This window comes from Salmo salar, chromosome ssa13 (genome assembly GCF_905237065.1).
Source record: "Salmo salar chromosome ssa13, Ssal_v3.1, whole genome shotgun sequence".
In the NCBI taxonomy this organism is placed as follows: domain Eukaryota; kingdom Metazoa; phylum Chordata; class Actinopteri; order Salmoniformes; family Salmonidae; genus Salmo; species Salmo salar.
The window spans coordinates 106,855,526-106,876,989 of NC_059454.1; the positions used below are offsets into that span (position 1 = coordinate 106,855,526).

At 43.1% G+C, this 21,464-nt stretch overlaps 1 protein-coding gene across 1 annotated transcript in view; it reads left to right on the forward strand.

The window, feature by feature from the left end:
* The window catches only part of LOC106568528 (phospholipid-transporting ATPase IC-like), a 48,989-nt gene that overhangs the window by 17,967 nt on the left and 9,558 nt on the right, over positions 1-21,464 (forward strand). The window contains 18 exon segments of the mRNA XM_014138950.2: positions 416-514; positions 862-923; positions 1,563-1,635; positions 1,736-1,806; positions 2,564-2,646; positions 3,348-3,506; positions 3,773-3,861; positions 12,003-12,067; positions 12,069-12,194; positions 12,685-12,893; positions 13,327-13,370; positions 13,478-13,634; positions 15,801-15,989; positions 16,248-16,360; positions 16,611-16,775; positions 18,828-18,939; positions 19,140-19,215; positions 19,331-19,463. Coding sequence (XP_013994425.2) covers positions 416-514; positions 862-923; positions 1,563-1,635; positions 1,736-1,806; positions 2,564-2,646; positions 3,348-3,506; positions 3,773-3,861; positions 12,003-12,067; positions 12,069-12,194; positions 12,685-12,893; positions 13,327-13,370; positions 13,478-13,634; positions 15,801-15,989; positions 16,248-16,360; positions 16,611-16,775; positions 18,828-18,939; positions 19,140-19,215; positions 19,331-19,463 — 2,025 coding nt within the window.

The following is a 21,464-nucleotide window of genomic DNA, read 5'->3' on the forward strand; positions in this document are numbered from 1 at the left end:
TACAGGACCCTGGCCTGAGCAGTCATAAAGTGTTATAATACAGGACCCTGGCCTGAGCAGTCATAAAGTGTTATAATACAGGACCCTGGCCTGAGCAGTCATAAAGTGTTATAATACAGGACCCTGGCCTGAGCAGTCATAAAGTGTTATAATACAGGACCCTGGCCTGAGCAGTCATAAAGTGTTATAATACAGGACCCTGGCCTGAGCAGTCATAAAGTGTTATAATACAGGACCCTGGCCTGAGCAGTAATGAAGCATTGTTGGTCAACAGAAACCCCCAGATCAATAAAATATGAAGCATTATGATCAGATTATTCCTGCAGTTAACACGCTGCCTTTAAACTTTCTAACATGTTGGATAAAGGAATAGATTGTGATATTAATGCACATTATTATTATTATTATTCACCAGATTATTCCTGAGATCACCACGTTGCCTTGGTACACCACCTTAGTGCCTTTAGTTCTGGTGCTGGGAATCACAGCCATCAAAGACCTGGTGGACGATCTGGTGAGTGACTCCAACCTCCTCCTCGCTGGCTGCATCTCAATTCTCCACCCTTCTCCCAAAGTATGCATTTGTTAACACTCCCCGTCATGGATTTAAAAACCAAAGGATTGGCGAGAATTTTTAAGTATACAAGGAAAAGAGTGGAAAATCGGGACATTTGCCGCCGCCCAGGCTCTGTTAACTTCATTCAACCATGTCGTCCAACAGATGAGAGACGGACCAAGAAAGAGGCCTCCTTTTCATTGATAGCATATGCAGTGCACTCCATTTACGAAAGAGAACATTGTGGTCCATTTTTAATCTAGTGCTGAACCCCTGCCTGGTGTTTTCCCTTTCCTCTCCAACAGGCCCGCCACAGGATGGACAACGAGATCAATAATAGGAAGTGTGAAGTTCTCCTGGATGGCAGGTAATGACTAAGAACCATAGAGAATCACTCCTTCGATATAACTAGTTTTATCGTGGGCAGCTCCATTTGAAGGTTTACACCATTTTAAAGTAGTCAACTGGCTGGGACTTGCAGTGTTTTTTAAGGAAGGATCACACAGTTACATCCAGGTCATCAGGAGGGATCAGCCAATAAATGATGCTTGCGAGCAAACATTCCATAACTCCAGATGGCAGTAAATCGCCATCCTTGGCTTTATACCTGTTCAAACAACACACTCTAGGTGGCAGTGTGCACCCTTTCAGTTTGTTTACCAACTCATAGAAGTAGTAGTAGAAGAAGAAGAAAAATGGACTACTTCAAAATGGAGATGTCCTCGATGGCACTGCCCCGTGCTCTCACAGACTCCATAATGGGACAGATACAAAGAAGAGTTGTATATCTAAGTCTGTTATGAACATATATTACACAATACTGTTAAAGTTTCTATCTGTGGGTGTGGATCTCCTTGGTGCAGCAGCTTACCTTTTTTATAATATCTTAAATCGATTTTTGTTGTTGTATTGTCTGTGCTATGCATCAAGATAAATAAACCAAGATTTTCAACATGACTTATAAAGAATCTGAATAGCTGACTGTAACAAACTTATTCCAAACCAGGTTTCAAGTGTCGAAGTGGATGAATATACATGTCGGTGATGTGGTTCGTTTGAAGAAAAATGATCACATCCCGGTAATGTCATATATTTGTTCTCTGACTAAAAACCCAACCAGCCATTTTATAATTCAGTTACAATATTTTGATTTGGTTATTTGCTTTTTTTTTCATTTAGGCTGACATTCTGTTGTTGTCCAGTTCAAACCCCAACAGTCTTTGTTATGTTGAAACAGCCGAGCTCGATGGGTAAGAGAATCATGTCCCAAATGGCTCCCTATTCCCTATGTAGTGCACTACTTTAGACCAGAGCACTATAGAACCCTATTCCATATATAGTGCACTACTTTAGACCAGAGCACTATAGAACCCTATTCCCTATATAGTGCACTACTTTAGACCAGAGCCCTATAGAACCCTATTCCCTATATAGTGCACTACTTTTGACCAGAGCCCTATAGAACCCTATTCCCTATATAGTGCACTACTTTTGACCAGAGCCCTATAGAACCCTATTCCCTATATAGTGCACTACTTTTGACCAGAGACCTATGGGGCCGAGGTCAAACGTAGTGCACTATCCTGTATAGAGAATACAGTGCCATTTGGGATGCAGGCCATGTCTTAAAACCTTTATTTTTTTTTATGTGTGATTTCTAATTTCATATTGCATTTGTCAATAACTACCCCTTGATAACATAACATAATAAAATGACATTGACAGAACATGCTTTTGTGTAAACATACACATTTAGAGGCGAAGTGAGATGAAAAGGGCTTGCTGAGACTTGTTATAATCACAGTCTCCTTCAGCCTGTAGATTAGATTGAAAACTCATTAGTCAAACAATACTATCAGAAGCCCAGCATGGCTCAGTTAATTCAATCAAAGCTCATGTTATTGTCCGGGTGTACAATGTACAGATCTTCCCTTTTTTTTTATATATACTGAATTTGTCCCCTAATGAGTCTACTGAAATATCAACATACATTTTATTGTTTTGCAGGGAAACCAACCTGAAGTTTAAAATGGGTCTGAGAGCGACAGACGAGAGACTGCAGGGGGAGCACCAGCTGGCCCAGTTTGATGGTAACATACTGCTTTACTGTCCGACTTCACTAACAGATGGATGTTAGATACTGTACATTTATTTAGATATGTGTGGTGGGTCTTAAGAGGAATGCGCTCTGGAGAAGAGCATTTGCAAATTACCAGAATGTAATATAAAATGTGTGTATTTTGGAGAGGGAGTGGGAGAGGGAATCCCCATACAGCCATGATAGTGTGTGGTCACTGTTCCCTTGTTCCCCCATACAGCCATGATAGTGTGTGGTCACTGTTCCCTTGTTCCCTCATACAGCCATGATAGTGTGTGGTCACTGTTCCCTTGTTCCCTCATACAGCCGTGATAGTGTGTGGTCACTGTTCCTTTGTTTCCTCATACAGCCATGATAGTGTGTGGTCACTGTTCCCTTGTTCCCCCATACAGCCATGATAGTGTGTGGTCACTGTTCCCTTGTTCCCCCATACAGCCATGATAGTGTGTGGTCACTGTTCCCTTGTTCCCCCATACAGCCATGATAGTGTGTGGTCACTGTTCCCTTGTTCCCCCATACAGCCATGATAGTGTGTGGTCACTGTTCCCTTGTTCCCCCATACAGCCATGATAGTGTGTGGTCACTGTTCCCTTGTTCCCTCATACAGCCGTGATAGTGTGTGGTCACTGTTCCCTTGTTCCCTCATACAGCCGTGATAGTGTGTGGTCACTGTTCCCTTGTTCCCTCATACAGCCATGATAGTGTGTGAGGAGCCTAACAACCGTCTGGATAAGTTCACTGGGACCATGCGTTGGAGGAAGGACCGATTCCCTCTGGATCTGGACAACATGATGCTGAGAGGATGCAGGATCAGAAACACTGACGCGTGTCACGGACTGGTCATCTTCGCAGGTAAATACCTGGTATTCACTCACTCACTCACTTCACTTCACTTCACTTCACTGTTAGTCCACACTTGTTGGTTACGAAGCATGTAATGAATAACACATGATTTGACACACCCACAGACATCCTTTTCAGGTAAATACCTCACACACTTTCATGATCAATGTACAGACATGCCAACAACATGGACATGCGGTCATGTAAATGTGCTGTCTTACACTTAATCTCATGCAAACCCCTTACTCATATGTTTGTTCGCTGTTTTGATGTAGGCGCTGACACTAAAATCATGAGGAATGGGGGCAAGACCAGATTCAAGAGGACTAAAATCGATGAATTGATGAACTACATGGTGTACACTGTAAGTGGTATTACCTTCAGTCATCCACTACACCTCGCAAAATATTTCACCCTTTATTAAATGGAGTCTCATAACAGCCATTTACGTCAGAGTGTGACGCATGTTGAACAAGAGACCTCGGTTTATTGTTTTTTGTAAAGTTGTGACAGTGTTTGCTCTCAAAGTTTGGTTGATATACTTTTTGATTTTGGCACACGCGACACGGTTATCCTCAGTTGCTGTGACTGCTACCATCTGTCCTGGGATCCTGCCAGACCAAAACGTCCAAAGTTGTTTGCTGGAGCTAGCTATCAACCTAGCTGGGCGCTATCAGTATAAAGCTAGCAGGGCTTTCCATTTTGGCCGGGACTGCGAAGGTGTCCCATGCTAATTCTGGCTGTATTCCCTGCTGCCTGTTGCTTTTTCCCCTGTCGTCTGACCTGGCTAGAACTGCGTTGTGTAGCTACCATGGTTAGCCTATGCTGCTACCAACAGTACGTGCAAAGACACTGCTTTAGTGCTCACCGCTGTGAGATGATTTTAAAGGAGGACACATACAGTGTTTCTGCCCTTGGGTGGGCTGTTTTTGTTCACTTAGTTCAGAATTCCCTGTAAGGAGAGAGACCTAGATAGTTTGTGTGTATGCTACATGTGCCTTTAAAAAGAATGTATGTAGTTCTGTTTTGAGATATTCTTGTCTATTGATGTTCTGTATTATGTCATTCTGTATTATGTTTTGTGTGGACCCCAGGAAGAGTAGCTGCTGCTTTCGCAACAGCTACTGGGGATCCTAATAAAATACCAAAACCAAGACACTGAAGACCAGCTAGCCTAGCTGGCCGGCAGGCTCAAATGGAGGTCGCTATTGAACGTTTTCAACGCTGCAGGAGCTGTGTTTATTTTTGCTCTATTCTGGGACAATGTGGACTGCCCAGCCTTTCAATGTATCCAATGTGGCTACTCTTAGCAAACAAGTAGCGAATTTACCAAAGCTCCCGGGGGGAATCCTCCTCAAGTAGAGGTCGACCGATTAATCGGAATGGCCGATTTAATTAGGGCCGATTTCAAGTTTTCATAACAATTGGTAATTGCCATTTTTGGACACCGATTATGGCCGATGACATTGCACTCCACGAGGAGACTGCGTGGCAGGCTGACTACCTGTTACGCGAGTGCAGCAAGAAGCCAAGGTAAGTTGCTAGCTGGCATTAAACTTACCTCATGGTTGATATTACTAGTTTATCTAGCTTGTCCTGCGTTGCATATAATCAATACGGTGCCTGTTAATTTCTCATCGAATCACAGTCTACTTCGCCAAACGGGTGATGATTTAACAAGCGCATTCGCGAAAAAGCAGTATCGTTGCACCAATGTGTACCTAACCATAAATATCAATGTCTTTCTTTAAAATCAATACACAAGTATATATTTTTAAACCTGCATATTTAGTTCATATTGCCTGCTAACATGAATCTATTTTAACTAGGGCAATTGTGTCACTTCTCTTGCGTTCCGTGCAAGCAGTCAGGGTATATGCAGCAGTTTGGGCCGCCTGGCTCGTTGCGAACTGTATGAAGACCATTTATTCCTAACAAAGACCGTAATTAATTTGCCAGAATTGTACTTAATTATGACATAACATTGAAGGTTGTGCAATATAACAGCAGTATTTAGACTTAGGGATGCCACCCGTTAGATAAAATACGGAACGGTTCCGTATTTCATTGAAAGAATAAATGTTTTGTTTTCGAAATGATAGTTTCCGTATTTGACCATATTAATGACCTAAGGCTCCTATTTCTGTGTGTTATTATGTTATAATTAAGTCTATGATTTGATAGAGCAGTCTGACTGAGCGGTGGTAGGCAGCAGCAGGCTCGTAAGCATTCATTCAAACAGAACTTTCATGCGTTTGCCAGCAGCTCTTCGCTGTGCTTCAAGCCTATCAACTCCCGAGATTAGGCTGCTGTAACCGATGTGAAATGGCAAGCTAGTTAGCGGGGTGCGCGCTAATAGCGTTTCAATCGGTGACGTCACTCGCTCTGAGACCTTGAAGTAATTGTTCCCCTTGCTGCGATGGGTAACGATGCTTCGAGGGTGGCTGTTGTCGATGTGTCCCTGGTTCGAGCCCAGGTAGGGGCGAGGAGAGGGACGGAAGCTATACTGTTACACTGGCAATACTAAAGTGCCTATAAGAACATCCAATAGTCAAAGGTATATGAAATACAAATGGTATAGAGAGAAATAGTCCTATAATTCCTATAATAACTACAACCTAAAACTTCTTACCTGGGAATATTGAAGACTCATGTTAAAAGGAACCACCAGTTTCATATGTTCTCATGTTCTGAGCAAGGAACTTAAACGTTAGCTTTCTAACATGGCACATATTGCACTTTTACTTTCTTCTCCAACACTGTTTTTGCATTATTTAAACCAAATTGAACATGTTTCATAATTTACTTGAGGCTAAATTGATTTTATTGATGTATTATATTAATTAAAATAGTGTTCATTCAGTATTGTTGTAATTGTCATTATTACAAATTAAATAAATAAATTGTCCGATTAATCAGTATCGGCTTTTTTTGGTCCTCCCAATAATCGGTATCGGCACTAAAAAAATCGGTCGACCTCTATCCTCCAGCTCCCTGGGGGGGAATCCTCCTCCAGCTCCCTGGGGGGGAATCCTCCTCCAGCTCCCTGGGGGGGGAATCCTCCTCCAGCTCCCTGGGGGGGGGAATCCTCCTCCAGCTCCCTGGGGGAATCCTCCTCCAGCTCCCTGGGGGGAATCCTCCTCCAGCTCCCTGGGGGGGAATCCTCCTCCAGCTCCCTGGGGGGGAATCCTCCTCCAGCTCCCTGGGGGGGAATCCTCCTCCAGCTCCCTGGGGGGGAATCCTCCTCCAGCTCCCTGGGGGGAATCCTCCTCCAGCTCCCTGGGGGGGGGGAATCCACGCCCCCGCCTACTTTTTCTTTCTCATCTACTCCAGTAGCTGGACGCCACTCTGGCCTGGTGGAAGTGTTGGCGCGTTGGCTCTCCACAGCCAACTGGCCGGTGCTTCGGCAGGGATCTCTCCCCGAAGGTGTCTCCCTCTTCCCAGGAGAATGGAGTCCGTATGCTGCTTCTGGATGACTTGGTGGATGTTGTTGTTCTTGATCCTATCAACCAGCCATGGAGTTATGTCACTTGCCGTGTAAGTCGAAAGCAGCGGCATCTGGTAATGGGGGGCCTCCTTGGCGATGGGAAGCCCGGACTGAACACAAACAGCTCTATGGTGAGAAACATCTCGGTTCCTGGGGCAAAACTCCTGTGCTGTCCTGGAGTACGAGTACAGAACATTAATACTGCTTCCTACCATTCTACGATGGATGCCTGGGGCTAACGCTGTCGTAGTCCATGTGGGGTCAAATGACATTGTGAGGGCTAGCTTGGAACTGATGAAAATAGATTTTAAAGAACTGATTCCTAGCTCTGAAAGATTCCAAATAGCAGCTGATTACTTACATTTACATTTAAGTCATTTAGCAGACGCTCTTATCCAGAGCGACTTACAAATTGGTGCATTCACCTTATAATATCCAGTGGAACAACCACTTTACAATAGTGCATCTAAATCTTTTAAGGGGGGGTTAGAAGGATTACTTTATCCTATCCCAGGTATTCCTTGAAGAGGTGGGGTTTCAGGTGTCTCCGGAAGGTGGTGATTGACTCCGCTGTCCTGGCGTCGTGAGGGAGCTTGTTCCACCATTGGGGTGCCAGAGCAGCGAACAGTTTTGACTGGGCTGAGCGGGAACTGTGCTTCCTCAGAGGTAGGGAGGCGAGCAGGCCAGAGGTGGATGAACGCAGTGCCCTTGTTTGGGTGTAGGGCCTGAAGTAGGTACCGGGCCTACTTCAGGCCCGGTACCAATGCAGGCTACTTGCATTGCACATATGGCAAAAATAGTACTGTAGCTCTGTTGGCATAACTTTTTATAATTAACTTTGACACCTTCTGGAAAACAAAAGATGGTCTACAGGAATGACAGAGTCCGTCCAAATCATCTCGGCTCCTGGACTCTATCTACAGATTATAAGGCTGCGTTGAGACAATGACTTATCAATGACCCAAGTCCTGCTCAGATGATCCCTATTATGGTGTTGCTGAGTTTGTCGTAGTGCTGCAGAAAATGTACATTGTCCCAGGAGTTTTGGAAGTCATAGTGTTTTTTATTTATTTATTGAACCTTTATTTAACTCGGCAAGTCAGTTAAAAACAAAGTCTTATTTTCAATGACGGCCTAGGAACAGTGGGATAACTGCCTGTTCAGGGGCAGAACAACAGATTTGTACCTTGTCAGCTTGGGGATTTGAACTTGCAACCTTTCGGTTACTAGTCCAACGCTCTGACCACTAGGCTACCCTGCCGCCCCTATCTCAAAGTCACTTACGCAATACCTTTTGATATAGTGGTAGCAATACCTGGTTATAACATCTACAGAATATGCAGTAAAGCTTAGATTTCAAATGTCAAATACTGTGGAGTTTCTCCAATTCTTCTCTGCAGATCCTCTCAAACTCTGTCGGGTTGGATGGGGAGCGTCGTCGATGCACAGCTATTTTCAGGTCTCTCCAGAGATGTTCGATCGGGCTCTGGCTGGGCCATCCAAGGACATTCAGAGACTTGTCCCCGAAGCCACACCTGCGTTGTCTTGGCTGTGTGTTTAGGGTCGTTGTTCTGTTGGAAGGTGAACCTTCTCCCCAGTCTGAGAACCTGCTCCAGAGCGCTCAGGACTTCATCAAGGATCTCTCTGTACTTTGCTCCATTCATCTTCCCCTCAATCCTGACTAGTCTCTCAGTCCCTGCTGGAGCTCTGGTAGTGACCTTCGGGTTCTTGGTCACCTCACTGCCCAATGCCCTTCTCTCCCGATTGCTCAGTTTGGCTGGGCGGCCAGCTCTAGGAAGAGTCTTGGTGTTTCCAATCTTCTTCCATTTAATAATGATGGAAGCTACTGTGTTCTTGGGGACCTTCAATGCTGCATACATTTTTTGGTACCCTTCCCCAGATCTGTGCCTTGACGCAATCCTGTCTCGGAGCTCTACAGACAATTCCTTCAACCTCATGGCTTGGTTTCCAGGAGTCCACCTTTGGGAACCTATATAGACAGGTGTGTGCCTTTTTCAATTGAATTTACCACAGGTGGACTCCAATCAAGTTGTAGAAACATGTCAAGGATGATCAATGTAAACAGGATGCACCTGAACTAAAAAAGTTTGTCTCAAAGCAAAAGGTCTGAATACCTATGTAAATAAGATATTTTGGATTTTAATTTTAAATAAATGTGCCAATATTTCCATTTTGTCATTATGGGGTATTTTGTGTAGATTGAGGAATTTGTTTTATTTAATCTATTTAGAATTAGGCTGTAACATGAGAAAAGAGAAGGGGTCTGAATACTTCTCAAATTCATTGTACGGCTACCATAATGTGATCATTACATCCGATGGATTTGGATACTGCTTTACAGCAGATTTCTTTAGCATTAGTAAAGATGTGATCAATACATGTTGATTTAATTCCTGTGCTGTTTGTAAATCCCCTGGTAGGTTGACTGATAACCTGAACCAGGTTGCAGGCACTGGTTACAGTTTGAAGCTTTTTCTTGAGTGGGCAGCTTGATGAAAACCAGTCAATATTTAGGTCACCCAGAAAATATACCTCTGTTGCTATCACATACATTATCAAGCATTTCACACATTATGTTGATACTAAGAGGTTTTACAAGAGGTTTTGTAGTGATTCCTATGTTGATGTAAACTATATTTGCTAGTCTTTGTGTGTGTAATCGGGAGCAACCAGACGCTGTACTTGACACATTCATGAAATGTCTTACTCCAGTTACTAATAAGCATTAAGAAAATGACTGAGAACAAAAATAAGAAACTATACTATGAAACAAAGAGAAATTATATAATGAATGATAGTAAAAAAAAAACTTTAGAGCACCTTAAATTACATTTTGAGGAAAAAAGGCAAACTCAGCTCCATCATTCATTGAATCAGATGGCTCATTCATCACAAAAGCCACTGATATTGCCAACTGCTTAATTTGTTTCATTGACAAGATTAGCCAACTTAAGCATGACATGCCAGCAACAAACGCTAACGCTACACATCCAAGTATAACTGAACAATTTATGAAAGACAAGCATTGACATTTTTTTTTGTTGTCTATCAACAATGACAAGTCACCTGGGTCTGACAACTTGGATGGAAAATTACTGAGGATGATGGCAGATAATATTGCCACTCCTATTTGCCATCTCTTTAATCTAAGCCTACAGGAAGTGTATTCCCTCAGGACTGGAGGGAAGCAAAAGGCATTCCACTACCCAAGAATAGCAAAACACCCTTTACTTGCACAAATAGCCAACCAGTTAGCCTGTTACCAACCCTTAGTAAACTTTTGACAATGCAGATACAATGCTATTTTACAGTAAATAAGTTAATACTTTCAGCACGCTTATAGGGAAGGGCATTCAACATGCACTTACACAAATGACTGATGATTGGCTGAGAGAAATTGATAATAAAAAGATTGTGGGGGCTGTTTTGTTAAGACTTCAGTGCGGCTTTTGACATTATCATAGTCTGCTGCTGGAAGAAACGTATATGTTATGACTTTACAGCGCCTGCTATATTATGAAGAGTTACCTGTCTAACACAGAGGGTCCAGGTAGAATCAGGAATTCCCCAGGGCAGCTGTCTAATGACCTGCCACTGGCTCTGAGTAAAGCCTGTGTATCTATGCATGTGGACGACTCAACACAATACACGTCAGCTACCACAGCAATCACTCTAACACTTAACAATGAGCTGCAGTCAGTTTTTTCAGAGTGTGTGGCAAGAAATCAATTAGTCCTAAATATTTTCTAAAACTGTAAGCATTTTATTTGGAGTAAATCATTCACTAAACATCAAACTAAGTCTTGTAATGAATAATGTGGAAATTGAGGTAGTTGAGGAGACTAAACTACTTGGAGTAACCCTGGATTGTAAACTGTCAAAACCGGTGGCGGTGAGGGGAGAACAGCTCATAATAATGGCTGGAACGGAGCAAATGGAATGGCATCAAACACCTGGAAACCATGTGTTTGATGTATTTGATACCATTCCACTGATTCCGCTCCAGTCATTACCACAAGCCTGTTCTCCCCAAAAGCAACAGTAGCTAAGATGGGGAGAGATCTTCCTTTTATATTTTTTTTTTTATAAAAAAATGTTTTAACACCCTTTTGGACCCAATTTCGTGATTTTATGATCTTGTCTCATCACTGCAACTCCCCAACGGGCTCAGGTGAGGCGAAAAGACGAGTCATGCTGAAACATGACCCGTCAAGCCACACTTCTAAATACCCGCTCGCTTAAGCCGGAAGCCAGCTGCACCAATGTGTCGGAGGAAACACCGTTCACCTGACAACCGCAGTCAGCCTGCAGGCGCCTGACCCACCACAAGGAGTCGCTAGAGCACAATGACCCCCCCCCGGCCAAACTCTCTCCTCACCCGGACGACACTGGGCCAATTGTGCGCCGCCGTATGGGACTCCTGGTCACGGCCGGTTGTGACACAGCCTAGGATCGAACCCCAGGCTGCAACACTGCGACGCAGTGGAGGCGGCTGCTCTGCCTTAACGACAATCTCAACACGGCAGGTCCTACAGGCCCTAGTTTTGTCGCACCTGGACTACTCCCCAGTTGTGTGGTCAGGTGCCACAAAGAGGGACTTTGGAAAATTACAACTGGCCCAGAACACGTAGAGCTAACATTGATAATGTCATTCTCTCATGGATCAAAGTGGAGGAGAGATCGACTTCATTACTACTTGTTTTTGTAAGAACGTTTGACATGTTGAATGCACCGAGGTGTCTGTTTTGAACTACTAACTACAGCTCGGACACAAGACATGCCACCAGAGGTCTCTTCACAGTCCCCAAGTCCAGAACAGACTATGGGAGATCCATAATAAACCCAAGGAAGAGTAGCTGCTGCCTTGGCAGGAACTAATGGGGATCCATAATAAATACATGCTTGAGATGAGATGAATGCTTGTGGAAATAGAGATGCAGTGTAAGAAAAGTATGGAAACTATTGAAAACCTGATTTCAATTCCTTCTCCTCTCCAGATCTTTGTAATCCTGGTCCTGTTGTGTGCTGGCCTGGCCATCGGAAACACCTTCTGGTACGAGGCAGGTAGGCAGAAAGGCCTGGTATCTGAATGACGGTAAGGACCAGACTGCTTCTTACAGAGGATTCCTCAGCTTCTGGGGGTACATCATCGTGCTCAACACCATGGTTCCCATCTCCCTCTACGTCAGGTGAGTATAGAAATAGAATCACAGACTCATTTGACTTGAATGGGGTACCCGTTCTAATAATTATATTTCCCTGTGCGAGTCACTCTCAAACACAGGCAAGGGTTGTGTTCAGTAGGGAACATCGTAGCAAATCTGTGTTTTTATGGGAAAGTTTGTGTAGAACTTCCCTGTTTTTATTCTGTTTCTACCTATTGCACACGACCAAGCTCTTTTGTACCGTCTACCACCTGCTTTTAGAGGGCTTTATTTAGTCAAAGACTCAGAACTGTCATATTATCTCCTAGTATCATCTGAACTGTCATATTATTTCCTAGTTCCTAGTATCCTAACACCCATGTACCTGTGTACCTGAGGGAATAATAATAATAATAGAATACTGAATTGAGTCATAATGAGAGTATTTCAGGTCCCCACTTCCAAAATAGGTTTCTAATCTAGGGTCTTTCCGTATTTAAATAAAGGTGAAATATATTTCCAATTTCCTCTCCAGTGTGGAGGTGATTCGTTTGGGCCAGTCTAAGTTCATCAACTGGGACCTTCAGATGTACTACCAGGAGAAAGACACCCCAGCCAAGGCCCGCACCACCACTCTCAACGAGCAACTGGGTCAGATCGAATACATCTTCTCAGACAAGACCGGTACCCTCACGCAAAACATCATGGCCTTCAAGAAGTGCACCATCGCTGGACGTACCTTTGGTAAGACTAATTTGTTATATCCTGGCTAGAGTTTAGCTTGGTGTTCCAAGATCTGTTTGTGCTGTTATTGTCAAGGTTGTTGTCATTTCACTACACCCGCAGTACAAAAAGTTTAATTTTTATGAATTATTTTGTAAGGATGTCAACATTGACACATTTTTATTGGAACTGAACTAGTTAAAAATATCAGAACAATATTCAGCATGGACGCTTACTTCACCATCTGCTAAATATGCGTATGTGACCAATAACATTTGATTTTATTTGTTGTCATTGCCAAATTACAATTTTTAAGGTCTAGTACCTCCAAGTATTGCTTGAATGGACATCCTGGTCCACTCTGCATTGTTTTCAATGTAACAGATTTCACCTGTAAACATTGTTTAGAAGCTTGTGTTATGATGTGAATTATCCATGTCTTTTCATTTGACAGGTGACCCTGCTAATGTTGAGGGTGTATCTCTGGATCGTGGGAAGGTATTTTTTATTTTTTTACTGAAAGTATTTTATTCAGATTTGACACATACAGTGCTTCATCTATAGCGTTGTCTTGATGGTCATTTCTTTCCCTTGGTACTTCACAGCCAGTGGACTTCACCTGGAACAAGTACGCAGACAGGAAGTTTGAGTACCTGGATCATTCCCTGGTGGCCTGCATCCGGTCCAAGAAGGACAAAGACACCTTGGAGTTCTTCAAGCTGCTGTCTCTGTGTCACACTGTCATGGTGGAACAGAAAGAAGGTAAGGAACCTGCGTAGTGATGATAGAGTTCAAAGTTCAATCAATCATTGGATGATTTATTGATTGGTCAGTTCAGAAATCACTGATCACACATAGTGAGAGAAAAAAGTATTTGAACCCTTTGCTGATTTTGTACGGTTGCCCACTTACAAAGAAATGATCGGTCTATAATTTAATGGTAGGTTTGTTTGAACAGTGAGAGACAGAATAACAACAAAAAAATCCAGAAAACCGCATGTCAAAAATGTTATAAATTGATTTGCATTTTAATGAGGGAAATAACTATTTGACCCCTCTGCAAAACATGACTTAGTACTTGGTGGCAAAACCCTTGTTGGCAATCACAGAGGTCAGACGTTTCTTGTAGTTGACCACCAGGTTTGCACACATCTCAGGAGGGATTTTGTCCCACTCCTCTTTGAAGATCTTCTCTAAGTCATTAAGGTTTCGAGGCTGACGTTTGGCAACTCAAACCTTCAGCTCCCTCCACAGATTTTCTATGGGATTAAGGTCTGGAGACTGGCTAGGCCACTCCAGGACCTTAATGTGCTTCTTCTTGAGCCACTCCTTTGTTGCCTTGGCCGTGTGTTTTCGGTCATTGTCATGGTGGAATACCCATCCACGACCCATTTTCAATGCCCTGGATGAGGGAAGGAGGTTCTCACCCAAGATTTGACGGTACATGGCCCCGTCCATCATCCCTTGGATGCGGTGAAGTTGTCCTGTCCCCTTAGCAGAAAAACACCCCCAAAGCATTATGTTTCCACCTCCATGTTTGACGGTGGGGATGGTGTTCTTGGGGTCATAGGCAGCATTCCTCCTCCTCCAAACACGGCGAGTTGAGTTGATGCCAAAGAGCTCCATTTTGGTCTCATCTGACCACAACACTTTCACCAGTTGTCCTCTGAGTCATTCAGATGTTCATTGGCAAACTTCAGACGGGCATGTATATGTATTCTTGAGCAGGGGGACCTTGCGGGCGCTGCAGGATTTCAGTCCTTCACGGCGTAGTGTGTTACCAATTGTTTTCTTGGTGACTATGGTCCCAGCTGCCTTGAGATCATTGACAAGATCCTCCCGTGTAGTTCTGGGCTGATTCCTCACCGTTCTCATGATCATTGCAACTCCACGAGGTGAGATCTTGCATGGAGCCCCAGGCTGAGGGAGATTGACAGTTCTTTTGTGTTTCTTCCATTTGCGAATAATCGCACCAACTGTTGTCACCTTCTCACCAAGCTGCTTGGCGACGGTCTTGTAGCCCATTCCAACCTTGTGTAGGTCTACAATCTTGTCCCTGACATCCTTGGAGAGCTCTTTGGTCTTGGCCATGGTGGAGAGTTTGGAATCTGATTGATTGATTGCTTCTGTGGACAGGTGTCTTTTATACAGGTAACAAGCGGAGATTAGGAGCACTCCCTTTAAGAGTGTGCTCCTAATCTCAGCTCGTTACCTGTATAAAAGACACCTGGGAGCCAGAAATCTTTCTGATTGAGAGGGGGTCAAATACTTATTTCCCTCATTAAAATGCAAATCAATTTATAACATTTTTGACATGCATCTTTCTGGATTTTTTTTGTTATTCTGTCTCGCACTGTTCAAATAAACCTACCATTAAAATTATAGACTGATAATTTCTTTGTCAGGGGATCAAATAAGTTTTTTCCCTCACTGTATACAGTATGTGATTAGTCCTGTTAATTGAACACACCTAGGAAGATTAGGTAGCCTTCCTTCAGAGTACCATGGAGATCTGGCCCCAGAGTGGATGTGTGTTCAGAGTACCATGGAGAGCCACTTTTAATGGTCTACAAGCACATTTGGCTTTTGAAGTCCTCTAGTTAGTACATACAGAACAGAGAGGAGGGTGAGCAACCTGCATTATAGTAATGCTAGAGGTCAAAGTTCAGAAACCAATTCTTATTTGTAATGGGCTGTTTTCCTGGACACCTAAAAGAAAAAGCCTGGTCCTGAACTTGATGGAGAATCTTCATTGGAAAATCCTTCTTAGTCCAGAACCGAGCTTTTATCTTTGTCTGGGAAACCAGCCCAGGTAGTTTTAGTTTAGAGTACCATGGACACCGATGAATAGTCTATAATAAAGCTGTGACACAACCTCTGGCCACAGAGTTTGTATGTCTTGATGTGTCTGTTGTCCTCAATCCTCAGATGAGTTGGTGTACCAGGCAGCCTCTCCTGACGAGGGGGCTCTGGTGACAGCTGCCAGGAACTTTGGTTTTGTGTTCCTGTCCCGTACCCAGGACACCATCACCATCAGCGAGATGGACCAGGAGATGACCTACGAGATGCTGGCCCTGCTCGACTTTAACAGCGACCGTAAACGCATGTCCATCATCCGTGAGTGAATATTTTAAGACTGTGATCATGGTGTCCCTTCTAGGGTTCTAAAAGTTCTGGGAATTTTCGTAAAGTTCCGAGGTTTATTGGAATTCCGAGTTGGAGAATTACCTCCCTGCTTATTCCTTGATGATTTGAACATCTTCTAACCAGCCTAGATTTATGGGAACTTTAGCAAAGCTTCTGAAATGTTGTAATACTACCCTTTTCACTGTGACCATCTCCCTAACATGCAGTCTCTCTCTCTCTCTCTGACAGTGAGGTTCCCTGACGGTCGGATCCGTTTGTACTGCAAAGGAGCAGACACGGTCATCTACGAACGCCTCTCTCCTAACTCCAAACACAAGGAAGTGACCCAGACTGCTCTAGACGTAAGTCACTGGTGTCTTTTGATAGATTGAAAACCATCCATTACATCCAGCATATGTAGAGTAGTAGGGGCCAGGCTATGAAGCATGTGTGTGGTTGTATTTTGAGCTAAGACATTCTGGACTTTCCCTTTTTGGTTGGTCACTTATTGAATGAATCTTGGCTCCAGTAGTTCCAGAATTGGTTCTCATTCCAGTAATTCCATATGTGCTATGATGTTCAAATAAACCAAAACCTTCTCTTCCGTTGTAGATCTTTGCCAACGAGACTCTCCGGACCTTGTGTCTGTGCTACAAGGATATCAGTAAGCAGGAGTTTGACGCCTGGGCTAAGAAGCACAAGGCTGCCAGTGTTGCAATGGGCAACAAGGAGGCTGCTCTAGATCGAGTGTATGAACAGATTGAGAGCAACCTCATGGTAGGACGACGCTCATCCCACATAATGAGAACATGCTAATCAAAATGGTCAGTTAAATCTAGGGCCTAATTTAATCTCCTGAAGGATCGACCCTTTCTTTCCAGCTTTCGCCTAAAATGTCATACCCAAATCTAACTGCCAGTAGCTCAGGCCCTGAAGCAAGGATATGCATTTTCTTGGTGCCATTTGTAAGGAAACACTTTGAAGTTTGTAGAAATGTGAAAGAAATGTAGAATATAACACATTACATCTGGTGAAAGATAATACCATCTTGTACCATCTTTGAAATGCAAGAGAAAGGCCATAATGTATTATTCCAGCCAAGGTGTAATTTAGATATTGGCCACTAGATGGCAGCAGTGTATGTGCAAAGTTTTAGGCTGATCCAATGAACCATTGCATTTCTATTCAAAATTTTGTATCAAGACTGCCCAAATATATGCCTAATTTGTTGATTAATAACTTTTCATGTTCAAAACTGTGCACTCTCCTCAAACAATAGCATGGTATTCTTTCACTGTAATAGCTACTGTAAATTAGACAGTGCAGTTAGATTAACAAGAATTTAAACTTTCTGCCTGTATCAGATATGCCTATGTCCTGGGAAATGTTCTTGTTACTTACAACCTCATGTTAATCACATTAGCTCAACCGTCCTGCAGGGGACCCACCAATCCTGAAGAAGTTTAAAGGACTGATTCACTGAAATCTATGTAATATCTTTTTGGGCAGTAGAATACAGTGCATTCGGAAACTATTCAGAATCCTTGACTTTTTCCACATTGTTACATTACAGCCTTATTATAAAATGGATTAAATAGTTGTTTCCCCCCTCATCAATCTACACACAGCACCCCTAAATGACAAATTTATTCAGAATATTAAAAACTGATATGACATTTACATAAGTATTCAGACCCTTTACTCAGTACTTTGTTGAAGAACCTTGGGCAGTGATTACAGCCTTGAGTCTTATTGGGTATGATGCTACAAGCTTGGCACACCTGTATTTGTGGAGTTTCTCCCACTTCTTCTCTGTAGATCCTCTCAAGCTCTGTCAGATTGGTTTGGGAGTGTCGCTGTACAGCTATTTTCAGGTCTCTCCAGAGATGTTCGATCGGGCTCTGGCTGGGCCACTCGAGGACATTTGGAGACTGTCTTGGCTGTGTGCTTAGGGTCGTTGTCTTATTGGAAGGTGAACCTTCGCCCCAGTCTGAGGTCCTGAGCGCTGTGGATCAAGGATCTCTCTGTTCTTTTATCTGTTCATCTTTCCCTTGATCCAGACTTGTCTCCCAGCCCCTGAAAAACATCCCCTTCACCTCCCTGATCAAGGACCTTCTCCCCCAATTGCTCAGTTTGGCTGGGCGGCCAGCTCTAGGAAGAGTCTTGGTGTTTCCAATCTTCTTCCCTTTAAGAATGATGGAGGCCACTGTGTTCTTGGGGACCTTCAATGCTGCAGAATTGTTTTGCTACCCTTCCCCAGATCTGTGCCTCGACACAATCCTGTCTCGGCGCTCTACGGACAATTCCTTCAACCTCATGGCTTGGTATTTGCTCAGACATGCACTGTCAACTGTGGGACCTTACATAGACAGGTGTATGCCTTTCCAAATCATGTCCAATCAATTGAATTTACCACAGGTGGACTCTAATCAAGTTGTAGGAACATCTTAAGGATGATCAATGAAAACAGGATGCACCTGAGCTCAATTTTGAGTCTCAGAGCAAAGGTTCTGAATACTTAACTAAATAAGGTATTTCGGTTTTTTATTTTTAATAAATTAGCAGAAAAATCTAAGCCTGTTTTTGCTTTGTCGTTATGGGGTATTGTGTCTAGAGTGAGTTTTATTTTTAAAATATATTTTAGAATAAGGCATAACGTAATAAAATGTGTGAAAAGTCTGAATACTTTCCGAATCCACTATATGTTCTACAAGTTCCAATAGTTAATTTTTACATGCATGCTGTTCAGAGCTTTGGCTCGCCCAAAAGTTGCTGCTTCCTTCTACTCTTAAAGGAGACATGTTTGCTTTGTTTTGTCCTGATCGGCAGATGATCGGAGCGACTGCCATCGAGGACAAGCTACAGGACGGGGTTCCTGAGACCATCGCCAAGCTGGCAAAGGCTGACATCAAGATCTGGGTACTGACTGGAGATAAGAAAGGTATAGTCTCAGGGGCGGTCCGTCTCTGTGGTGGGAGAGCCTCTGGAATGTTCATCTCTATGCAACCAGAGACTGGGGTTCCCTATATAGTGGCCAGGGCTCATAGTAATGCACTATAGGATTCCATGTTTACCTCCCAACAATGTTTTACTGTTTACTGTGGAAAGAAACATGAAGTCTTTAACATTTCCTGCTTGCAGAAACGGCTGAGAACATTGGCTATTCCTGTAAGCTGCTTACCGATGGCATGCAGATCCACTATGGAGAGGATGTCAAGTAGGTTTGATTTTCAATAATACTTATATCCTCTGGGATCAAATATACATCTTGTTAATATACAGTGTGTTATTTTTAACCCCCAAATTTAAATCATTCTGTGTTTTGTGACCAGTGAGAAGCTGCGGATCAGACAGGCAAACAGAAGGGATCAGCCGCCTGCGTTCGGTCGGACCAGGAAGAAGGTACCGGATCCGTTCTTCCCTGAGCCTGGCAGAAACGCCCTCATCATCACTGGAGGCTGGCTGGTGAGTGTAGTAGCCTACTACGTCGTAGTTGGTCTTCAACTTAAAACAATCTTGGTCACCCGAAAGTCGTGTATTTTTCCATATATAGACAGACCATATGGAATAAAATCAACTAAATGCATTGAGCTTGTCTGATGCTTTAAGCGCACTGTTTAATTAAATAAGACGTGATTCAAGAGGGAGCCAGAGATCAAGAAGGAAAAAAACACTAACTGACCCGAACATCCTCTTCTCCCGCTGGCCTTCTGTTAGGCTGTTGGAAGGTGCCGGTATTAAGTTACACGAGTGGTCGGCACCTTTTTTTTTCATGTGGAATGCCAGTTTATCTTACCATTTCTACCGATCTGCGTGCCATTTATGGTTTTCATATGCACATTTTCGTGGAACAGTTTCATTTCATTTTTAATAACGTCGTATCTCAAAATCATTGTCATGTGGGTAATCAAAATTCTATCTGAATGAAAATACAAATCTAACAGTAACTTCTGTTACCAACTGTGTAGAAATAACCAACATAAAGCCAACAAATACAAAAAATTGCAGCCTGCAGGTAGAACATATCCTGATCAAAAACAAATATCCTATAAATTACATTGGTTACGCATGGCCTGTCTGCAACAAACTTAAAATATTGTATCAACTATAACCAGAAGCTCACGCTAGCAACTTTTGTATAAAACATCCTGTGCCCTCTGAGTTTCCCGTGTCGGTGAGCTCCAGACAGACACAGCTGGAGGGTAAGAGGGAATCAGGAAGTCCTATTTTATAACGTTTCCACTGGATCAGAGCATGATATTTTTCCCAAAATGGGGGAGAGCTGGAAAGATATTTTTTTCAAATACATTGTGGATCTATTGTCTTTCTCAATTAATGTAAAAAAACAAACTTTGTTTGCTTGGTGTTTAAGGTGAAGAAAACAACATTTACTTTGAGAAGCTCATTATTGGCGGTGAGTTAAGACGATCTGAAATACTATCAGATCCTAAAATGGGTACATCAATAGGCCTACATTTTTGCAAGCAGGCCAGGTAGCCTAGTACTACTTCTATGCGTAATCGGGTGCGCATTCTTACTCAACATTGACAAGAGCACTCATAAATGGAATGAACCAAAACTTGTTTCTCACAAGTGTTGCATTGGTTGTGCGCTCTGCAACTCTGACAATGAGAATGGTAAAAGACTGTAATACTAATATTGAATGTATTAACATAAATGACTGTAAGCAAAAACGCATTGTAGATTCAAAATGATGGTAATTAACAGTAAATGTACTACTGGTGCTATATGTAATGGGGAATTAATAGACAGTAACAATCAAACGCAAAAAAATCACTCAATGAAGTTATGAAACAATTAATGTGCACAAATTGCCTAAGCAAGTGAAATAGATAATAAACAAAAGTGAAATAAAGAATAAGAAATGAAGAGTAAACATTTATTTCTGTCTGCCTTTATCCCTGTCTGTCTGTCTTATCCCTGTCTGCCTTTGTCTGTCTCTCTCTCTCTGTGTCTCTCTCTCTCTGTGTCTCTCTCTCTCTGTGTCTGTCTCTCTGTGTCTCTCTGTCTCTCTGTGTCTCTCTGTCTCTCTGTGTCTCTCTCTCTCTCTGTGTCTCTCTCTCTCTCTGTGTCTCTCTCTCTCTGTGTCTCTCTCTCTGTCTTTCTGTGTCTCTGTGTCTGTGTGTCTCTGTGTCTGCCTTTATGTCGGTCTGCCTGTCTGTCTCTCTCTCTCTCTCTCTCTCTCTGCCTGCCTTTATGTCTGCCTGCCTGCCTTTATGTCTGCCTGCCTGCCTTTGTCTGCCTGCCTGCCTTTGTGTCTGCCTGCCTGCCTTTATGTCTGCCTGCCTGCCTTTATGTCTGCCTGCCTGCCTTTATGTCTGCCTGCCTGCCTTTATTCCTGCCTGCCTGCCTGCCTTTATGCCGCTCTCTGTGTCTGTCTGCCGCTCTCTGTGTCTGTCTGCCGCTCTCTTTGTCTGTCTGCCGCTCTCTTTGTCTGTCTGCCGC